The sequence below is a fragment of the Indicator indicator genome, chromosome 20 (assembly GCF_027791375.1).
Source record: "Indicator indicator isolate 239-I01 chromosome 20, UM_Iind_1.1, whole genome shotgun sequence".
Classification (NCBI taxonomy): domain Eukaryota; kingdom Metazoa; phylum Chordata; class Aves; order Piciformes; family Indicatoridae; genus Indicator; species Indicator indicator.
In genome coordinates this window covers 10,254,076-10,278,021 of record NC_072029.1, presented here as the reverse complement: position 1 = coordinate 10,278,021, position 23,946 = coordinate 10,254,076, and the positions used below count along the sequence as shown (strand labels likewise).

Genomic DNA, 23,946 nt, shown 5'->3' with positions numbered 1-23,946 from the left:
CACTGCCCAAGCAAAAGCAATTTTACACTGTAAGTACATCAACATGTTCTGTATTTTAGGACAACAGTTTCAGTTTTTGAAGAAACTGTTTACATCTATATGAACAGAACATTTTCTGGTTTCATTTTCACTCATGAACCAATTGCACTGCTTGTTACCCATTAAGCCTGTGACATGGCAAACAATTTCCCAGCAGTTGAAAGATTATTTTTACCTCACTGACATGGGCAATACTGTACTAGCCCTGGCAATTTGCTCTGTGTCCACCATGACAGAAAGGAGCTTCTGCAGCTATCTCAGCCTGCCAGCTTTCCTGTCCACTTTGGGCAGCCTTTTCTGAGGACTTTGGGTGGAATTTATTTCACCTTAGAGTCGTTTTCTAAACCCAGGCAGATACTCTGAGCTAGTTATCCCTACGTAGTCTGGGGAGAGAGATAAATGCACATTGGAAGAATGATTTATCCTGGTGATCATTCCTAAGGTGGGATATATCTTTGCTGGAGGTATTTCCCTCCCCTTAAGTCACAGAAGAGGCCCAGATATCCAGTTCAAAGGAGACATTCAGCTTTGGGAAGGATGAATTAGATGAAATTAGCTGCTCTTTCTCCACTTTCTCACTATTTTTCTCATAATAATTTCTAAATGACTCTTGATGATCACTTCTGCTCATGTCTTGCACTTCCGGATGCATACAGAGCAGCTCTGCAGCAAATACAATGTGTTTATTTCCTATACACACACCACCACTGCTTTCTGTTCCACGTTCCCTCCACATGACAATTAATACTGTGCAGTGTTTGTTTTGTTTTGTGTTTTTTTTTTTTCCAGGGAGAAGCCTCTTTGGTGGATCATTCTTTCTCAACTGTTTAAGAAGGCATTATTAAGCTCAGTTTTGAACTGCCAGACCACGAGACGAAATTGCAAAGGAAAGGCAGGCAGGGAAGTTTCAGACATTAGCAGCTATCCTCTGAAATTTAAATTGGGAATGCAGGTTGGATGAGAAAGGTGGGATGTTAGGGGAAAAAGATGAAATTTAGCTTGTAAGTTTGGCTTCTGGCTCTAACTTTCATGTGTGCATCATACAGTCATTAGACACCTGTGCTTGAGACTCAAAACTTGGCTGCCTGTTGCATCCACGTGGTGTAAAATGACTTTGATCTAAAGCTGTGACCTAATCTTGCAGGAAGGACAACTCTGGCCCTGACAGTCTAGGTCTGGGTGAGTTAGTGATTTTTGTGGAAGAACATGCAGCAAGTTCGGAGAGTTCAAAAGTGAGGGTAGCTGCCCTTGCGGACACAGCCAACAAAGGTAAGCACTCAGCAAATACAACCAATTCCTGCCTCTCTTATCTTTGACACGCTGCCACAGCTTTGCAAACACCTCTCAAAGGAAACATGTTGCAGTCAGGCCAAAGTAGCAGTGTGTGCTTGCACTGGTATTGGCTCACCAGGGCTCCAAAGTGATTGTGCACGTAAGCACGGAGGACGCTGGGCACTCCCAACGGAGCACATACTTTACATGCTTCACAGGAAGCTGAAATCCAGGAGCTGGCCCACAAACCATGTGCTCCTGCTGTTTGTAGCCTGCAAAAGGGCAACAAAGCACTCCTGGAGAACCGAGGTAGAGATGTGGGAGATCTGCTTCATGAAAGAGGACTCCAGAACCAATTTTTTCAGAGAGCAGCTATAGAGATGTTTAAAGTCTAATTTACTGCAAACTGGCTGCTGTTGTGTGTGACCAAAATGGGTCATCCCTGCCAAGGGAGGCAAATGCAGCTCTCTCAAACAGCACCTAAGCGCTTCCTTTGCTGAGTGGAAACAATTGCTTCTTCCAACTTTTCAGACTCCTCTTTAAGCTCCTCAGGTGGCACTGACACAGTACACAGATGCAGCATGTCAGTGCTGCTAATACTAAAGAAATAACTAGAAGGAAATATAGGAATGTTTGGGTTTGGTTTTTTTTTCTTCCCACAGTAGAATTTCAACTTCCACTCCAAAGAAATATGCAATAATGTTACCATCTGTGTTACTTTATTCAGGCCAGATCCACATTACAGCTAGAACCATGTTCCCATGCTGAAACACTACATCATTATTAGCAATTACCAACATAGCTCCCTTATTAGCAATGGGATGTCTACGGCCAGTTTGCATCGTCTGTGCTGCTTTTATTTGTTTTGAAGAAACAATGAACATAAAATCACTCTGTTGGACTCTGACATGGTGTGTACAAAGGCAGATGTCTGTTGCAATCTAGGGGGCGGACAGAGAGGAAGTGGCAGAGGGAACACTTTCATCAGTGTTTCCTTTGGCAAAGACTGCTCAGAAAATGCTAGGAGAAAGGTTGGGGAAGGGGGGGAGGCAGAGAAAGGTGGGAAAGAGTGAGAACAAAAAAAAAAAAAACCATGAAGATGAAAAGTGTTTTTCTTGCTGTCAGTTCAAAAGCTTTTTTGACAGATAATTGCTAATTATTTGAGAGAGACGGACATTTTTTCTGCAGATAACTGTCATGCCTTTAAACCCTCTAGAGTTAGGCTGGAATAGCCTTTAATACCTACTTTAAAAAAGCCTAAAAACCAGCAGACAGCTAAAGGTCTATCTAACACCTGAGAATAGTAGATACACTGCAGAAAAAAAACCCACCCTAATCTCTGTTCAAAACTAGATGATTCAAGAGCATATTTGTACAGTGCCTTTTAACTTAGACACTAATTCCATTTTCTGGTTACTGGGTCAGGTTGCTTACTGGCTGTGTCAAATACAGGGCGATGTAGGAGTGAAGTCCCCAGCTCAGTGAGTAGGGTATGAGATCTGCTCTAATGTCTGAGTGCACAGTTGTGACTGCTTCTCTTCAGAATTCCCCAAGAATGCACATTAAAAGAGGCTGCAGGCTAAAAAACTACAGCTGCCTGACAGACAGGCAGCAGCCTCATTTTACACAGCTCTTGTCTGTACTCCACTGAAACAAAAACAACAGGCTGATTCATAACTTCCAAATTAGCCATGTAAGAAAAGTGGATTTTCCCCTGCTGTAATGAGTGTAGCAGCTTCAGTCCTCACTGCTCTGCTGGGGAAGCAGTCCACAATCTGCCCCCTCATTGTGGCTGATCTGGACCATCCATACTAAGCCAGGCTTTACCAGCTCACTGGTGGAGAACTTCTTCACTGCATGCCCTCAACAAAAAGCATATTTTTGATCCTTTTCTCCAGATATCAGTCTTGGGGCTGGATAGTCTGGAAGAGTTTGACATGCTGGCTCATACCACAACTGCATATTCTTGCCATGGGCTCAGGTGAATGCAAAGTGGTGGCTCCCCAGGACAGGGTGGAAACTGTCAGACACCTGCAGCCTTGATGAGCTTTGAGCCACCTGTACCAAAGCTGGCTGTTTTGGTCCTAATTCCTGCCTGTCCTGAGCCCTGATGTTGAGGCAGGTCACCTTCATGTTTCTTTCTTTAAAAAATCCCTTTTCTAGGTTCAGCCATGAGAACAGACCATGATCCAGAGGGGACTTGCTTGTGGCCCTATCCCTTAGCCCTTTTTGTAAGATGCATCAATCCTACATGATATTTCCATGTATTTTAAAATGGAAAACCAGAGGGAACTTTCTTTTCAATAACAGCCTGTAATCTTAAACTTTAAAATTAATAAGAAGACCTGGTGAGACCCATTAGTTATTTGAACAGGAAGGTTGAGATAGACCATGAAATAAAGGTTCTGAAACATCCTAACTTGGTTTTATGGAAACATTTGGTTTTATAAGGATTCATTTTAGCTTTTATGTTATATGAAAAGCAATTCCTTTGATTGGTAAGTTGGACAAGGTGATTTCCTTCCAAGCTAATTGATCGTATGACAGAATGCATCTAATTTATTACAGCTCAGTAAAATTTTATTTTCATATAAGAACCAAAGAAAAATAATCAAATGAAAAATAAGGTTTCGATATTTTATCATAAACAATGGGAAAAAATGCATGAAAAAAAATGTTGAATGCAGCCACTTTGTTTTCTAGGGTATGAGAACTGAGTGGTTTGAAATCATTCCACAGCAACTGGCCTCAAAGCCAGACAATGGACTTTGCTTAGATTACATGCTACATCTTTAAAATAAAACTTCCTAATATGATGTAAAGTAGTTTTGTTTGTTTGCTTGCTTGTTTGCATGAGAAGTACTTTTCCCCACAAAAATCTTCAACTAATAGCAAACTGTGTTGCATTTTTCAGTGCAGCTCCCATGGGAGCAAAACCCACCAGCCATCTAAGTTACAACTTTGCTGATGCTGCTCATCCAGAAAATTCTTGTAGTATTTTTCAGGCAACAGCTATACAAGGTCATACTTTACAAAAAGCCCAAGTTTCCCCTCTGGGTTCCTTAGTGGCAATACAGTAAAAAGGTACTCTTTGGGATACAATAAATAAGCATGTGCATGCTTGTATGTGCAGATGTGTGAGAGTTCTCCAGCACAGAAATGTACAGTTGAGGGTATGGCAGTAACAGTTCCATTATAATCCCATTTTCACACGCTTGGAGCTTTCTGATCTGTATTATTTTGTCATAGAGGTTTACATTTGGCCTCTAGCTCATAGGTGAATTTTTTATTTAGTTAGTTTTTTATGTTTTAGGTTTCACAAAATATATGAATCAATTTCTGAGCTACCAGAGGGTAAAGAAATGCTTTTCCTGCCTCTTAGATTGTTGTAGCCCTGTTATGGCATTGATTTTTACACAGAACTCTCTGCAGAGTTTAATAGCAATCAGCAGCCTGATGTGCCTTAATGACTTCCTCTGTGCATTCAAAAAATGGCTAAACCTGACAAGTTGAAACCTTCCAAGGGGCCAGTGCTCACTGAGTAATAGCTCCCAGGCCAGTTTGGGATTATTATTTTAAAGTAGTTACAGAATAAAGGCATTAAGATTTCCTTGAGTTTATAAAAATATTTTGAAAATTAGTTTTGTCCTCAGAACAGCCTCTGAGTTTAGAGCTACACAGCCACTTCTCAGCTGGTGCACAGCAGAACAGACCCACTGCAGTTATTGTAACTACAGCAGGGAAGGATCCAAACCATAAAGGAAACACAAAGCAGCCAGTCACCACTTCACTGACCTCACTAGAAATATACAGCCGCTCAAGGGAGGTGATTCTTCCCCCACACACCACTCTGGTGAGACCCCACCTTGAGTAGTGCATCCAGTTCTGGAGCCCCTATTACAAGAAAGATGTGGACGTGCTGGAACATGTCCAGAGAACGTCCATGAGGGTAATCAGAGGACTGAAGCACCTCTCCTATGGAGACAGACTGAGAGAGCTGAGGCTATTCAGTCTAGAGAAGACTCTGAGGAGACCTTATTAGTATCTGAAGGGGGTCTACAAGAAAGATGGTGAGGGACTTTTTAGGGTGTCAGGTAGTGGTAGGACTAGGGGGAAATGGAGCAAAACTAGAAGAGGGTAGATTCAGATTGGATATTAGGAAGAAGTTCTTAACCATGAGGGTAGTGAGACACTGGAACAGGTTGCCCATGGAGGTGGTAGAAGCCTCATCCCTGGAGATTTTTAAGGCCAGGCTGGATGTGGCTCTGAGCAGCCTGATCTAGTGTGAGCTGTCCCTGCCCATGGCAGGGGGGTTAGAACTAGATGATCCTTGAGGTCCCCTCCAACCCTGACAATTCTATAATAAAAATGGTATAGTTGGGTGGAGGATCACAGGATCACAGGATGTTGCAAGGGACCTCTGGAGAACTTTGAGTGCAATGTCAATGTTAGCTATTTTTGTGTAATCCCCTGAAAACATCAGCATGCACAATGCATAAAAGAACGTGGCATGAGAAAGTTTTTTCAGCCAGTCCACTTTGTTTACCTTCAACATGCCTACCGGGAGGTAGCAGTTGGACAGTGTAAGGATCCTGCAGCAGCCCAATGTGATCTTTGTCCCAAACATGACAGTAATTTGCAGATCAGGGTCTTCTTGAGACAAAAGTTGTGTTTAATGGCTTTCAATCAATTTTCTTCTCATTGCTGGAAGTTGGCTTTGAAGCCAAGCAAGCATGTAGCCTCCTTAACAACAGAACTTCTAATGCTACTTTTGTATACTCAGAGAGAAGTGTAGCAAACTCAGGAGGTTTGTTTTTACTAGGAGGAATTTTGCTTTCTGAAACTTTTGATCATATGGTGAGGGGTGAAGAAATGAAGGGCCAAGCAGTGAAATCAATCAGTAAATGAACATCTCCATTTCCTTTTGATTGCTTTTTCTTCTACAAATCTATCACTTGAGTGGAAGTTTCAGGGCTACAACTGACAATAGAAAGAGCATCAGGAAGTTGGAACTTGAGCAAGAATCCAGCATTGCAAGCTCTAATGATTTTTATCATGAATATCATGAAATTTGTTCTCAGGCTTTAAGGTATCAGCTGCTGATGTCACAGTGTTCTCATTTAAGTTGGAGGAATTTTCTGGCTACTGTCATCACAGAGGAACTGTCCATATATATACCAGATGAACATGAAAAAGAAATCAACAGTAGTTTTTGAGATATAATGGTTTCTATAAAGTTTCACCATTTTTTGAAGCTGAGCTTATGATGTTGGAAGTAGACAATATTGAGAAAGAAAACAGAAATGTTTTACTTAGGAGAGCCTGAGCCTTCATGTCACCTATAGAGAGGAGCAAGGGATGGATGAGGCATCAGGTGGAACAAGCAAACCACAAACCAGCCTGAAATGTTCTGAAAGGAGGTTAAGAAGCCAAGTAGATAACCTAGTATAGTACTTCATGCATGATGTGTACTCTACCAACAGAAAACTAGGTTGTTGGGGTTGTTTTACTTTATTATTTCTTCATTGTTCTAGCAGTACAAATGCATTTGAAAACTCATGAGCCCCTTTCCTCCCCTACACACACTGTGTGCAGTGGAGGGAAAGTAATGTCCAAACTGAGAAAAATTCTACAGAACACACTGGCACCAATTTTTTTTTTTTTTTTTGAGTACAAGTGAGCTAGGAAAGATATTTTGCTATCAACTTGAAGGAAACCAGAAGTTCCACCTATGTGCAAGGATGGGGAATGCTTTCCCCATGACAGACACATCAAGTCCAAAATCTTTGTGTCATCTGCTTCCACCCAAGAACAGCTTTATAGAAGTAAGTTAAGAATGAAAAACTTAATAGCTGCCCAAGGCGGCTCTAAAGTGCTGCTTTCCCTCACTGCACATGAGAAGACAGCCATTAGTGTTGCTGCTGCTAGGTTCACTACTCCTTGGGGGATGCTGTGTTTGCAGAATGGCCTGGATTTGTACTGGCAATATGCACACATCTGAAATTGCTTGCGTGTGGATGCTGTTTGGTGCTCAGTTTTGAGTTAGTGCTGTGTCTGTTATAGATTCTTCTCATCATGGATAATGTGTCTCTTGTGAGCATAAGTTCTATTCTTTGTTTTTGTTTGGATAACACTCCTCTCTGAAAGTCAAAAGACAAAGACTGCCACATGCATTTTTTACACAGCAGTATATTGTTAAAAAAATAATTAACAGCTAGAAGATGAACCAATACAAAACAAGGACAAATAACTATTATGATGTGTTACATTTCCACCCAGTGGTCTCTAAGGACTTCACAAACACTACTAAGTGCTTCCTCAGATATTTTCAAACCAGGGAAATATCATCCTTTCTAAGGAAACTGAGGCACAAAGATGATAACTGACTAGCCCAAATACGAGACAGTGAGAACTGTAAGCAGCTACAGAGCCCTAGCACCCAATCCTGTCAGTGGAAAGAAAGGTTTGTACGCTACAGGACTTCAGTCTTTATTTACCTAATTTAAGAAGCTCCTACCAATTCTGCATGAGTATTAAAGTCTGACCTTGCTGAATGGCAAAACTCTAACTGACTTCACTTAGTCAATGCCATTTCAGCTACAATACTGGCCTTTATTCTGAGATTTTCTAAGGAACTGCAGAAATGCAGAGTCAGCTCCTTACTCAGCTAATATAAATCACTGGTGCTCCACTGCTTCAGTAGAATAATCTTTTGACAAATTAAGAATAGGATCCATGAACAACAGATTGTTTTCTTTACATTTTTACTTCAAAACTATTTGATATCTTTCAGATGAGAAAGAGCTGAAGCTGGGATGGAGCAAGGAAGGATATATTTTTACTTTCTGTGCTAAGCATATGGGGACATGCAAAAGTTACCTCATGATCAGATGCTTATTTTCAGAGCACTCAGAGTTTTATTTCAGACCATCAGCCGAGCTGTGGCTACACCTATGAGTGTGTTTTTACTTTGTAATGTCAAAGGTGAGGGGAGGAGGAACTAAGAAAAGGGATAAACTACCTTGCACGTCATATGGAGTATCACGGGGTGAGAGTGTGCATATGGACAATTTCCATGGAGTAAGCGAGGTGCTTGAAGGTCACATAACAGTAATTTATCTAGCTGCCTAGTGAGGCAAGTTAAAAAAAAACCTTCCTGGAAAGCATAACTTACAGTAGGCAGAGGAACTACTTGGCTTAGACACTGCCTAAGATTTTGTTTGAAGAGTAAAAGGTGGGAGAAAATGAATGTCAGTAAGCCACCAATATGCACATACACATAGATATGTCTATATCACAACTTACAACTTGCAATCAGTAAGGCAATCTAATTAATTTAGCTAATACAGCATCCAACCCCCTCTGCTAGCATTTGTGACTAGTTATGTAACACAGAACTAAGCCTATACTTTGTTTTACAGCCACTTTAGCTCTATCAGTTTAGAAAGCATTATAGATAAAGTAGTACAGCCCTTGCTACAAACTGCTGACACCAGCAAGGATTATTTCTGCAGAAGCACTGGCATAAGACATCTTTATACTAGAATACGTGTATCCCCTGGTGCATGCTGAATTGTTTTAACTAGGCACCAACAAAACCTTAATTAAAACTGTTACATCAGTACAAAAATCAGTGTATGAAGACTAGGCTTTAGACAAAGACTCAAGTCTCAAGTAGTATGTGGGTACAGTTAGTTAAAAAAATGTAAAAATGTGCAAAGTAAAAATGTAATAGACATTAGAAGGAACCTAATTGCTTAGGAAATATGAGACTGGCTCCTGGAAGTAAGTTTAACGTTAGCTTGGGGGAGAGCTATTTATGTGGGAAAGGGTGAAGAGCGCTGGTTTCTTGAATAATGACATGCTATGATGGGAAGAATGAGAAGCAATTTGGGCACTATTAGCTACACTGTTCAAGAGTAATAGGGAACTTGAAAATGATGTCAGAGAAATGAGATAAAGAAGGCTATTATACTCTTTGAAGGCCATCATCTAGTATAGCTGTGGAGGATAAATGAAAATGGAAACCAGTAAGGAACATAATACGATATGCTTATGGTATTTTGTGTTTCAGCTATTAGCAGGTTCAACACTACTGGCAACAGTGGAGCTGTCTTCACTTGCTTCACAGCTCAACATGGCCCTGTATCTATTTTATATACCTACATGATGTAGCTATGTGCTATTGAAACATAACAAAACCCTTCCAAAATGCATTAGAGCGTTAGACTATAGAGAGTGGTTAAAACATGTACCTGCCTTAACTGCTTGCCATCTGAAATACAAGGAGATGAACCCAAATTGTCTGCTGTAAATGCATGTAAAGAGTTTTGGATTTAAGCCCAGATATGAATATACAAATAGATAAAGTTTATAGAATTGTGACACCAAGTCTCAGGGGTTTTGCGGGAATGTCAAAAAACACTCAGCAAGGAGAACATATGCCTGCCACATTAATACATCATATGCCTCAGTCTCCTAAACAGATTATGGAGATGGCTGTGAAACAGGAAAAAAATTAAATAAAAAAAAGCTTTTACTTAAGAGTTACCTTTGCATATTTTTCCAGACTTAACTAAAGCTACTCAAAAGGAACGACAGCCTAGGATTTCCTCTAAGAAGGATTTTTAGCATGAGGGATGTAAGCCTCCCATTTTGCATCTGGCAAAGTGGAGTGATCACTATGGAAATAGGCAGTGTAGTTTATGTTTCTGCATGGTGATCAAGCTAAAGCTTTTCTAAATTGCTGATCTGCTTCCCTTGTTACAGATGAATACATCAGAAAAAAGTTGGGAGAAGTTGTCTGGCATAAGGACAGATTAGCACAATGTCCTATAACAAAGAGAGCTTTGATTCCTACCCATACACTTAGCAACTTGTCCCAAAGCTTCACTGTCATGAGATGAGATTCTGGAGAAGAAATTATAACTTCTTTATGGTGATTTATGAATTGAGGGGACAAAAAAGACTGAAGCTGAATTTTCTACTGTATTGTAAATTACTCTGCAAGCACCTGAAATCCATTGTGACAAGAAGTAATTGGTCAATATGTGTGGTGTCATATGTGTGTCCTGGCTATTAGCCCTGCCCAAATGAGATTGTTGTTTTAATTGACTTCAGAGGGACTGTTCATGTGAGTAAGGAGAGCAAAACTTTAGCTGTGAGGAAGGGTTTATGAAAGCTTGAGGCAGAATAATCCCGTGTGCACGGACCTATCTATTTTTCTCCAGGTTACAACTTCCAGTCTAAGGAGTGTTGTAACAACACACCACCACAACACAAAAACAAACAACACAAAAAACCCCAACCAACCAAACCAAAAAACCCAAACAAAAACCCAAATCCAAAACCAACTTACAACCCCACAAAACTCTCTGTGTCTTCCAACATGAAAAGCAGCAGGTCACTGCCTCAGCACAGGGCTGAGCTGTGAGGGCAGTGTGTGCCCCTACCCTGCAGCAGGGTGCTCCAAACCCCCTCACACTCCACAGCTCTGATGGGCTGTGTCTTCACACATGGGCATGATGCAAATATTCAATGGAGCCCAAGCTGCTAGGAATGTAAGGAAGGAATTAAACCAGACTCTCTGTGCAGTGTGAAGCTCAGCCCATCTGTATTTTGGGGAGGCATGGGGCATGTGGCCATTGCAGCTCCACATCAGCATGGAAGGCAACAACCACCCCATTTCTCATGTACAACAGCTGGTTATTGTGCTTCTGGGATGTGCATAGTTTCTTCTGGAAGAAATCATCACGTCAGATGGGTGTCTCTTCCACATATGGAGATATTCTCTCAATGGACCTTTTGAGCTATCTAAATTCTTCATTTTATAGCATTACGTAAAATACTCGTTCTAATGCTGTTAACAATCAAGAGGAGTCTAAATATGCACAATCCATTTCTGTTGAAATGGCAGAGTTCACAGCCAGCTTTGTGGACCACAGGGTGTCACACTACCTTATGTGTGACAAAACAATCAGAAATACGATTTTTGTGAGGTTAACGTTTTAAAAAAACCTTTGATATTGCCCATGAAAATCAATTTCCTCCATGGAAGTTTAGGACTTGGGAAGGGAGTTATTCTCACATTTTTGTGAATTCCTACAGAAAAGCAGGTGACCTATGCACCCCAAAAGTTGGCAGGTGACTTATTAAACTTCTCTCAAATCTCCTTCAGGAAGTTCATTAAAACTCTATTTGGAAATGGCCAGGTGCTTGCTTCCCACAGTGCAAGAGGGAAATCTGTCACCTTGTTTAAAAAATTGTTTGATTACTTGGGATAAAGAAATAATCATTATACCAAGATGTGTGGTTTTGTAATGGAAAACTGTGGCTTGGTGAGAAAAGTGCCAAGGTCAATGCAATGAAAGCCCCACAGTGAACTCAGACCTGATTTCAGAAGTCAGTGGTGGATGGAGGCCAGAAGAACAAAGTCTTTTCTGTGGTTCACTTGAAAACACTTTTTCTGATGCTGGGTAAAAATAACTCCCTAGATTGAGAAAGATTTTAGTTTGAACAAATATAATTAGAGTAAATTTTTGTATGTTTTATGAGGATGGCTAAGGCAAAATTACCTTGTTTGACACTGGATCCTGACCTCTGTACTACGGCCAAGCCAAGTAAAAGGAAAATAGTAGGGCTAAGCTTTTTTCATTTTTTATTCTGCCAAACCTCTGCCTCTTGCAATCAGGATTGATTACAAACACCCAATTAAGAGGCATTTGGAACATGATCTGAACACTAATCCTGTCTCTTTCTCTTTCTACCTAATTATCATCCTTAAAATGGGTATTAGCACTTTAATTAGTAGATTTACTTTAGGAACTTCTACGTAAACTATGAAATCTATACTGTCTGCAGAGATGTGTGTATATATGCTCAGTCTTAAAGAACTACATGTCACAAATATGCCTATATCCAAGTAGTTCTGTGCCATATTTAAGTCTAGACATATACATGTGAGTGCATGTATATCCTGTTTGCAGACATAATTTCATTCTTTGGAAATACTACAGAAGAAATAATTGAATTTGCTTTTACATCAGCTGTATAAAAATCCCTATATCATTATTATCAAATTATGATCCAATGTTGTAGCTTGCAATAAGCTATAATTAAGAAACTAATTCTTAGCAATACATAAGTTTTTTGTTTTAATTACATCAGCATAGGAGAAAGGATTTGAGAGCAGGGTGGGGTTGACTGAAAACATACTGAGCTAAATGCTCAACATGGGGCTAATGCTGATTATGGGTTTCAATTTAGAAAGGACTCAGCCCTCTGTTCTGAACCTGTCTATCTCTGTCCACAGAAAGGATGAAGGCTCATGGGAATCTATATTTGACTCTCAGATTTTTTCCTGTCTGAAGGGTATCTAGTTGTAGCACATCAAGACAGAATTTTCCCCACAGTTCACTTAATTACCTGGATTAGTAGAAACACCTCATATGACTGTTATTGTAATTTTAATGTGCTATGACACAGAGACCTCAGTTAAGGCTCTGCTGAGCCAGGGATTGCACCCATATGCAGAATCCTTAGTCCAGACACCTTAGTCCTGAACACAGACCAGCACAAACTCTCTAGCTATGACCATTCATTTTTGTCATGGTTTGCCTAATACCTTTTCCTGAGAAAACTCAAGCCCAAATCAGTTCTCTAAAAGAAAGAACTGTTAAACAGTTTGACAACAGAGACTTTCATAAGAGTTAACTGTTTGGATAAACAACTGGGTAATCAGAAAACCAATATAATTTTCAAATTTAGTCTCTAAAGCACAATAAAATGACAGTATTGTCTTTAGATACTTGCATCTGATACTCGTGTGCAAGTACAGGTTGAATTCTGTAGCAAAGAGCACATACTTGTATGTACTTTCATGGTCCAGAACCTTTAAGTTAAGAAAAAGTATTATCTTGGTGTGTGAGTTGTATGCATGTGTCTGCATAGTAACATGCTCTATGTCTATTGCAACAAGTGTTTTTTGCAAGTGTTTTTTCTGGGACGACTCCTTTCCTTCGCCTATTTTACTGTAGCTTTTCAGAGGCTATCAAACAACAGTGCTGCAGCAGCATACTCCCTGAGAAAGCCTTTTGTGTGCTTTATATAAACTAGAGAAATGCCCTCAAAATACACTCAGAAACATGAGATGTCCTATGTCCCCCAAATCCACAGCAATGACTTATCCTTAACTATGCCAAAAACACCAATTTCTTGTTTTGGGGATAGAATGAAGAATGGTCCCCTTCACCCCTTTAGTAGTCTTAAATAATCTCTTAGTCTCACAGTCTATCAGAGGTTGGAAGGGACCTCAAGAGATCATCAGGCCCAACCCCCCTGCCAGAGCAGGATCACTTAAGGTAGTCCACACAGGAATGCATCCAGGTTGATTTTGAAACTCTCCAGAGAAGGAGACTCCACAACCCCCCTGAGCAGCCTGTTCCAGTGCTCTGTCACCCTCATTGTAGAAAAGTTTCTCCTCATGTTGAGGTGAAATCTTCTATGTTCAAGTTTGAACCCATTGTTCCTTGTCTTATCACTGTCAACCACCCAAATGAGCCTGGCCCCCTCTGCTTGACACCCACCCCTCAGATATTTATACACATTTATGAGATCCCCTCTCAGTCTTCTCTTCTCCAGACAGCTTTCGATGGACAGATTTTTGAGGGACAAGAGGGTGGAGATGGCATCCCTTTGGCCCAGGCACAGCTTTTCCAGCAGGTCAGTGCTGGGCACCATGTCCCACTCACAGCTCTGTGGAACCTGGCCTTGTCTGAGAGACATTCAGGCCTCTGCCAGCCTCCTGTGGTGAAGCACATAGTGGAGTGGTTTAAGGTGTGTGGGCTGTGTGATTTAATTAATTCCAAACAGAACAAACTGGGGAGCATGGACTTCCTCCAGCTGCCCCCAGCAAGTGAGGAGGAGGCATTCCTGCCTATCTTGGTACTTTGTCCTGAGGCAAATCACTAAAGGCTCAATGCTGATGCCCAGGGCAGCAGGGCCAGGCCATTAAAACCATATTTATTTCCAAAGCTCAGAGGCCTTGGCTGCTTCAGACTTCTCTGGACACACTTAGTCCCTGCCTGTCACAGCTCTGAATGATCTGCTCGCCCTCCTGCCTACCTCACACTCTTGGCTGCAGTCACCTCACACAAGAGCAGTGAAGGGAGAGGGAAATAAGAAGCTCTGACTGACATTTGCCATGAAAACAACTGATACAATCATAAACCAGTCCTACAGGGCTTTCTTCACAACCTTAAAGAGTAACAGGAGATAGCTCTGTGGAAGTGGAGGGTGAAATTTCCATTGCTTCCAACCATAACAGGGCTGTGTTGGACTCAGACTCTTCATTACACCTGAGATATCTTCGGTGCAGTTTGTGGGAGCAGTACAGGGCTAGCAAGCCTGGAGCCAGGTTCCAGTTGCACCTCTGGGCATTGAGAAAGCAGCTCTCACGTGTGCAGCTATTGACAGGAGCCTTGTGATAGGCAAGGCCTGATGGGCAGCCCAGAGAAGTTCTTTACAGACAGCTCTCTGGGTGGGCAGCTAGGATGTGACCACTAAATTACCACAGCAGCTCAGAGCCATCCGAGGCTCCTTTTACTTCCATCAGCTCAACCCAAAGGGCTCAAACTGCCTCTGCATGAAAGAAACATGAAGCACAAAGTCTGCACAAAGCAGATCTCACTGCATGGGAGAATAGGAACCAGGATTTACACAAAAGTAAATGAAAGCTTAAACTTTGCAGAAACCAAGGAGAGGCTGAGCCATGGCTTGCCTTGCTCCTGTTTATTTTACCAGCTGCAGTTTGTTATACCTACAGATTTATAGCATAAATCCATTGACATTATTTAGAAGTAAAATGAACAGATTAATTTCTAATGTCATTAAGGTCTACAGGAGTTCTGTGGGGCTACATTTTCACTCTCTGTAGGTCTAGACTGCAATGCCTTCTTCATTGCTCAAGGATCTGGAGTATATGTTTTCATCTGTATAAACAATCATAGGTATTTTTTTACTCTGCATTCTATAACTGACTGCAGTTTCTATACAATTCTGATCTCATCAGTGTAACTAATCCCTGGTAAACACAATATAAAGAATAATTATCTGTGACATCTCTCCTTCTACAATTTGAATGTTTCCAAAATGGGCCATTTTTCCATTCCAAGAGATTTGACAGCACTGTCTATACACTCTGTAATTGTCAAAGAAGGATGATACTTACTCTCTGTGTTTATAAATGATGGCAAATAAAACAACTTCTGTGCTGTGTGGTATATCTATGAAAACTTTGTAAAACAATACAGTCAGGTCTGGCAACAAAGTCAATAATTTGTCAGTAAGGAAACCACTATTGGGCTTTTTCTACCCAACCCTCCACCTTTCTTAAGCCCTTTTCTTCTGAAGCTTCACATTCATTTTCTTAATGTTTTTAACCTAGTGTCTGTGAAATTTTTATTGCTCCCTAGGTAATGACATCTGATCTGAATGTAACCACACACCTCTTTGCTCAGCAACATTTGTCACAAACCATTATAAATTATCATGCTGATAGTGTGCATTGCTGGGAAACCGGAAAAGTTCCATAAATTCAAAATACTGTATCAGTGACAGTCTTGTTTATTATCTAGGTATAAAGTTTTACTAGATTCAAGATGGCTACATTTACACAGTAGGATACTTCAGCAACACGAGATTTGTACAGCTTGCACTAAGTGCTGAAAAGCATTTACCACATGCAACAAACACTGGAGCGTTTTAGCTAATATGTAGCCATATGTTTTGTCTCCTCTTCTCATTTTAATCCTGTTCCTGACTCCAAAAATGCATGGCTATTACTGGGGCTTGCTTGAGAAAAGGCAAAACAGCAAATAGAAATGGCTTTTCTCTTGAAGTATAACCACAATTTCTGTTTCTTGGCCTCCTGAAGAAGAGGCATAACACTCATTAAAGTTAAAAGTCAAAAAGAGACTGTGTATTTTTTCATTATGTATGTCCTTGATAACAATCTGTGGTTGACATGATTGTATACTTCCCCTTGAGATCCTGTATTTCCATTATGCTGGTTCAGTAGTTCTGGCTAGAAGCTTTTTTTTTATTAGATGAATCTAGCTTGTGTGAACATATTTTAATTATTTGCCTATCTTTATTCTTCAAAACTGTGAAAGTTGAGTCCTTTGGAATGGCTCCAGAGAAACAGGAATTTTCACCATGCTTGCTTGAAATCTAAAACAACTCAAATGGTTCTGATCCTCAGAAAATCATACATATGTGATTTTATTAGGAGTCATTTGAGAAATACTTATTCATTAAAGCATAGCATAATAAATCAAGGTAAATCAAGGACATATTTTTAAAATTAATTCCAAACTCTAACACACAAAGAGACTAACTGGGAACAGCTTCAGTACAGCTAACGCTGAAATTTGCTGCTTTTGATTCTCCTCAGAGAATCAACCTTTCACCAGTTTTACATTTCAGTACATCTAGCCCTCTATATAGAGTAATATTTTTAAAAGTTAGATAAGGTCTCTTGATTTTCTTGTTGTCACTACAGAACAAGAAGGTACCCTTTCCAAAGGCACATTGTTTCCCTCCCTGGACTCAGGAGGTCCTTGTTATTAAAGTTGTTTTCAATGCTAACTAATGTCTGAGATGCAATGAACAGCATTATAAAGAGGATTTTGGGAGCTAGGCCAGCAAGCTAATCTTCTCCTCTAGTCTGCTCTAATTGTATGGGGCATTTTTTGTTCCCAGACACAATTCCCCTATCTCTCATTTTCTATCTGCATTTCATATTTAAGTGCTTATTAATTTCCAGTGCTAAACCTTTCAATAAACTAGAGTGTAACATAAATTGCACATTTCTAGATTGCAGACTGAGTTGCTAATAAATTAAGTATATTATGAATTCAAAATGTACTTATCTGCAAAATCAAAAAATCTTGTGATGTGTTTTATTGCATTAATCTCCTGTTGAATCCAACATTTGTTACAAGGAATGTGAATTTTGTAAGTAGACACTGAAATTTCAAACCAGAGGGAGACTGTTGACAAATTCCTGTTGCTGAAATAATTTTCTATTATTTTGGCCCTAAGTTTTTTGGCACAAACCCAATCCCTCTCAAGTTAAAAAGAGCAATTTTAAATACAAGTGAAGTAGCAGCTGAATAACTTAGCATAGGCTAGAAGATTATCATTTCACCATAGACCAAATAACAGTAAAGTCATCACTGTTGCAAAGACAATGCAAACAACCTTGTTTAGAGACTTCCTTGTGGCCACTACCATCTCATTACTGCACTGGGCCCCCTTTCAGGGGAAGAAATAATGCAGGGGGGAGAGTGGACAATGAATATTGAGAAGGGAGTGACAGAGGGAGAGAGTCAATTCCTTCCCTGGACCCAGTTCAGCTCAGTCTAGCACTGCTTAGCACAACACTATGCCACAAAGATTACTTGTTCCTCGAATAACTGTATGCTCTACACCACTTTACTGCTGTCAGAGACTATGTTGGTTTTACAGTGTTGGAAAAACATGTGTTCTAGAAAGGGACAAAAAGGATTTGACACTGAAATATGCTTGATTTAATTTCCTAATGTCTACAAGACTAAGAGAGACTAAGAGAGACAAACATTTTAAAGCATTAGCACTGTCCCACCAAACGAAAGCAAAACCTGTATCAAGAAGACACAGGGACCTAAATCATTGCCTGAGTACAACAAATTAAAAATTAAAGAATGGGAAGTCAGTGTGTGAACATATGGCATGAACAGGAGCTGCAGCTCCAACACCACCGTAAAAGCCTCATTTTAACAAAGAGTCAGTTTAGTTTTATGAGCACAGAGTTTTTCTACATTATCACTCTATACTAATGTATGAAATATTATTAAAAAAACCCAACAAAACACAAACCCCAACAAGAACAGAAACAAAAAAGCAACTAAGCACCACACTTAGTTCATTAAAGAACTTCATTTTTAACGGAAATCAATAATTGTGATCTAAGCAATGAATTTATTAAATAATAGGAACAAAACCCATGCATGGCAAAAAAATGAAGCACTTGAGTACAGCTGCTCTCATTCTGTAGGTCTAACACACTAACCTCATGGTCTGTCACAACCACTCCTGACAATGCTGAGCATCATTTAACTGGACCAAATCCTGTAGAATCCTGACTATTCCCATATAGCCAAACACCAATAGCTATTGAGTTTAATCTTTCTGACATGCAGAGAAAGCCTTGACTAGTAACATCATAATGAACAAGAACTGTCTCTTGCAGTTGTCAGAAGGAGATGAAAAAAAAAAAACAATAGTCAAGAAATTTTAAAATAATGAATCACTAAAATATTTTCTTCATGAAACAAATAGGCTGAATTTAGAGGGCATGTTGGAGAGCGGAATGATCTGACCATGTGTTGCCTTGTGCAAGCTAAGTGGTTTACAGATTTAGGGAAAAGTGGAGAACAGATTCTGGGAGCCTCTGACTCCCCTTCTGACTCTTGGAAATAAATGGTCAAAGGGAATGCAAGCATAGGGGACCCAAGCTAACCTCAGCTAATCTCTTCCTCTGCTCAGAGCACTGCTGTAGAGCAGGAAGAGAGAAAAGAAGGGCTACTGGCTGTAAGCCAGCATCAAAGGGAAAAAAGGGGAAATATGGCTATCAGTCCTGCAGCCCACTGCCCCTTAAAGGGCGAGAGTAAAAGCTGGACTAACTTCATGTTAAGAGGATTTTGCAGTTTATAAATTGCCTGTTTCTGCAATGGGCTGTATGTATCTGTGTGGATTAAAAAAAAAAAAAAAAAAAAAAAGGAACTGTTTTTTGAAACTCTAAGAAATTTAGTCAAAGAACAAATCAGGCCAACAAACACACAACGGTACCTCATCCAAATAGCACACCCATGACATGCATCATGACCATCATCCACTTGCCTCTCCCATCAGGCAGACAGAATTCGCATATGCTTTGCAAAGTTCAAAAAGTTGCAAAGATCTTTTAATCCTCCCCCCCCGCCCCCCCCCAGCCTGGGACACTGAGCAACTCCTGCTTTTTTACCACAGCAAACATAATTTGCAGCCCCTCGGTGGGTTAACCCGGACCCCGCGGATACCCCCGGGGAGCCAGGGGATCCATGTGGATCCCCCGACAGCTAGCTGATCCCTCCGGAATCTCTCAGATCCTTCCGGAGCTCCGCGGAGCCTCTGGAAGCCAGCGGGTACCCCCGGAGCTCAGCAGATCGCCCCAGATCCCGCCGATCTCCCGCCGCGCTTGGCCCCGCGGGGCGGAACCGGGCCGGCAGGTGGCGCCGTGGCGCTCCGCAGCGCAGCGCGGCAGCACTCACTTGCAGTCGCGGTCCTCCAGGTCGAAGTGTGGGTTGAAGTTGATCATGATCCTCTGGTAGGGCTCCGGGGCCTGGATCAGCCACTCGCATTTTTGGCTGGGGTGGTAGGACTGGGGGTAGCCGGGAGAGGTGAGGTACCCGGGGCTTAAAATCTTGATCGTGTCGCCACATTTATCTGCAGGGAAAGCAAACAGTTCACTTCCACCTTCCCAGCAAGTAGCCGGTTTCAGCCCGCAGCAGCCAACCACACGAGGTCGTGGGAACGCTGGGGGGATTTAGCCTTCCTCAACCAACCATCCTTATGCCTTTAAGGCAAAGGCATCTCTGCTACATTTTACCGAAGGGAAAAGGTCTGCATCTCCGTGCCCACCCCTAAATCCAACAGCTAGACAGAGAGCAGGTAGCAGAAGATAACCCACTTCTAAACAGTATCCTTTTAAAAAACCCCCCACCCTGAGCAAACAGCACCACTTACACAGTTAAAACTTTGAATCCTTGCAACAGTGTTAATGTTGGCACAGAAGGGTCTCCAAGACACAATTGTCTCCAAAATTTATAATCTTCTTAAGTATGAAATTTTAAGGAAAGCTGGGAGGAGAACTAGAAGAATGCTATTTGATCCCCTGCCCAGCCATGGGATCAGCCTGGTCTGTGTCACTGACCACTGAGATTGTGTTGGTGGATCCAAGCTGATTCACAGCAGACCCTCCCTTTGTTTTATCAGTCCATAAATCTAGGCCAGTTGAAACTATCTGTGATCTTCAAACTCAGGGTAGCAGAGAACAAAGTGGTTTTAGTGAGGCAGAAATCATCCACTATTTATTCCTTTAAGGAAGTTTGTTCATGCTTGGAAACTGCATCAAAGTAATGGAGCAGAACAACATCCTTTCCTCTTCTCTCCATCCCTTCCTCCTCTCAACAACAAAGATTTATTTCTAATACCAAAATAGTTGCAAAAAGTTTCCAGCATCACCAAGTGTGACTGTGAAATGCAGTATGCTGCTGCTTCTCACTCCTCTGGCCAGCATTGTCAGGATTGCATTTTAAGGTTTATAAGAAAAAATCCAGTCCAACCTACACAGTCACTTCACTGTCCAGTGCAGGTTTGTATTATCACTTTTTTACTACTATGGATTTCTTTCTATAGGCCTTCAGGGAGGAAAAATTTTATCCACACACTGATTGTTTAATTTTGAGCAATAAAATATGACAGTAAACCACAGACAGGAAGAATGTCTACACTAAAAAAACAAGACTATATATCACTACATCCCAATAATGCTATATACAGTCTGCAGTTCTGTATCTAATACATTCCCTGTGAAAGCAAAATGACATTCCTTGCTCTGAGAATCAATTTATAAGTGTAACGAGATTTTATTGTAGGAAAAACAGGTCAAATGGAAGAGAAAGAGGAAGCGCACATCAAAAATGCATAAAGCTACAGTCCTTACAGAAATTATTTGCCATAAATTAGCAGGGAATGGGATGATATGCACTCAGCTGTATGTTTAAAACCCAGATATTGGTAAGCATGTTACTGGGAAAGGGTATCATATTATTTATTTCTGCCTTGCCTTTGCAAAACTGGCTGTTTTCCTCTGACCAGAACAAAAGGCATGGCAGCTCAAAGCTCAAAAGCTGTCACTGGTGATCTTGCTAATCCGCTGTCTGGGGCTCTCAGGGAATCTTGCCTTTTCCTCTCTGTGTAAGCACACTCAGAAAGTGATCCTGTCTCATTAAGCCCACTCCAGCTCGGCAAACAACATGGCAGAGTCTGGCATCTGTTAAATGCCTGAAATAAAGCAGTGCTGTTTCTAGTCACTTGACAGAGTCACTTTAGAGGACGCTGAGGTGGACTCACTACCACCAGTGCTCCTTAATCTGTGACTTCTGGGAAAGTGACAGTGTAATAAGATAATGTGGTCTGCTAGACTCCCCGGCTCTGTGCAATCTCTCTCACACTTGATTAAGAAGAGCAGTTTCTAATGACTTTGGACCATTAGTTCTAAGTAAGGTTAATGAATTAATTTAATGGACACTAGTACTACATGTAGGTGAGGGTGGCATTAGTAGGTCTGGTAGGTTACAGAGGTTAATGGCCTTGGTTACTCCAGCAGGGCCAACACATTAACTGCTTATGGTAGAGGCTTCTGCCCAGCAACCCATCCTTCTCTGCTTCCTTTAGTGGAAAGGCACTGGGTGGCCCCCTCCCACCCCTCAGAGGGTGCCGGACTACGGGCAGTCCTGGTTTAATATGGGAGTCAAGGACGTGGCTGGCTACCTCCCTCATCCAATCTGGGCAGGGGGTGAGCAAAGTGTACCTCTCAGAGCAGCTCCAAACCAGGCTTGGCACACGCCTCTAGTGCCTCGCTCCTGCACCACAGTGCTGGAGGAGGCAGCTCATCCTGATTAAATTAAGCAGCCTCCCAAAACATATTGGGAAAGAGATTAACTTCCATCATAAAACATGTGATTTTAATACTCTCTCTTCCACCACACTCCACTTGTGGTCCCTTATTAAAACAATATACCAGCGTAAGTGGAAGGTGCGCTCTTCTTTTTAATTACTTTGATTGAAAACCCAGTCAGGCAAAAGTAAATATTTGATAATTAGTTAATAATAATTGCTCAGGATTTGTCAGGGAAGGAAAGCTTGCATGAGCTGTTTTATGTGTGAGAGCTAAACGTCAAGTAGTTCAACAATTAGACTGTCTTTAAAAATGCATCATGCAGTGAAATAGTCACGGTGCCCCGGCATTGTTCGAAGAAGGAGGAGCACGCTGCTTTTTAATTAGTTGTGTTTTCAAGGTCTGCCTGATACTACACTAGCTACATCAGTCATTTGTTATGGGATCTCTCTCACAGAAAAGCTCAGCTTCTCTCTTGGCACTGAGCAAGTTGGACGTAAACTGCAGACTTGGGGAAGGGGTAGGCTAGAGAGCTTTGCCCGGAGGTACACAAACAGCTAGTGAAGAGCACGATAATCTGAAATGTTATGCTTTGAGAAAAGGAGGTGATGAGAAAGCCTTCCCTTTAAAGTGTTCATTATCTTTCAGATATCGAAGGCGAGACTTATTTAATTGCCTATGGGAGGAAACATTATTAAGATAATTGGCTGTCCTGGTCTAGTGAGAACGAGCAGCCTGCTCTACACACCACCCCGAAGAGCAGAAAATAAAGTCGGAGGGCAAGGCCAGGGCTGGCGATTCTCGGGCGAGGGCCGTACCGCTCCCTTCCCCGGCAGAAAGTTACCCTCAGTCGGCCTCAGGCCGGTGCCGACCCCGTCTCCCCCCTGGCTCCGGCAGCTCCGGAGCCTAGCTGCGCAGCTGCTTGGCCGGACTGACATCTGACGTCCCCCCGTGACACTTACCGCTTCGCAGCGCCCTGGCGAGGGTGAAGGTGAGGGCTGCACAGTGCAGGAGAAGTCCCCAATCCATTTTCTCTTCCGACAGCAGGGAAAGGAAGAAAAAAACAAAACAAAACAAAAATGCCCTCCACGTACAACTCTTCCTTGGTCTTAAATCCTCCAGCCGGAGTCAGGAACTGGCCAGGAAAGCTGGGTCTGCAAGGGCAGTCCCTGGGGCAGGGGGACGCTGGCTTCTTTCTGTGCCTCAAGTCGACTGCATCCTGTCATTCAGCTCCGGCTCCCTCTCCCTTTCCTCACACTTGTTCCAGGCACCGCTGTCCCTGCCATTCCCAGCGAGACTAGAAACCCAAATGAAAACAAGGGAGAAAAAAAAAAAAGGGAAAACAAAACCCCAACAAACACACAAACAAGACAAACAAAAATCCTGGCGGCTGCTGGCACCTCGGGAGCGCTCTGCCAGGGCGAGCTCCGGGAGACGGGGCGGGGGTGCTCTGCGGAGAGAAGGAAGGGAAAGCGGCCGTGAGCGGGGACCAGCCTGGCGCTGGAGTTTGGCAAACTGCGTCTCCCCGTTTGTCCCGTTCTCCCGCCGCCGCGGCTCCCGCGGAGCTGGCAGACCCGGGGCGGCAGTGCCCGAGCCCCGCACTCACCTGCCCCGGCGGGAGGCGAGCGAGCGCGCGCTGCTGCGGCAGGGACTATGGACCGGTGGGGAAGGGAGAAGCGCCCGGGCGGCTCCTGCTCGCAGCCTGAGGAAGAGGAGCGCAACTCAGCGGCAATAAGAGAGGCCGAGGAGCCGCCGTCTCCCAAGCCCCAGTCCCCTCCCCCTCCCCGCCCTCCTCCTCCTCCTCCTCCTCCTCAGCCCCCCAAGACATCGGCAGCGCGGAAGAAGCAACAAACAAACACGGCAAGCCCCAGCCC

At 42.2% G+C, this 23,946-nt stretch overlaps 1 protein-coding gene across 1 annotated transcript in view; it reads right to left on the bottom strand.

Annotated features, from left to right (window-relative positions):
* Positions 1 to 23,313, bottom strand: part of NRP1 (neuropilin 1) — a 112,636-nt gene extending 89,323 nt beyond the window's left edge. Inside the window, 4 exon segments of the mRNA XM_054390201.1 lie at positions 19,662 to 19,836; positions 23,035 to 23,149; positions 23,151 to 23,183; positions 23,185 to 23,313. Of these exon segments, the coding sequence (XP_054246176.1) occupies positions 19,662 to 19,836; positions 23,035 to 23,149; positions 23,151 to 23,183; positions 23,185 to 23,298 (437 nt within the window). The 5' untranslated portion in view covers positions 23,299 to 23,313.
* Positions 23,314 to 23,946: the final 633 nt, after the last annotated feature.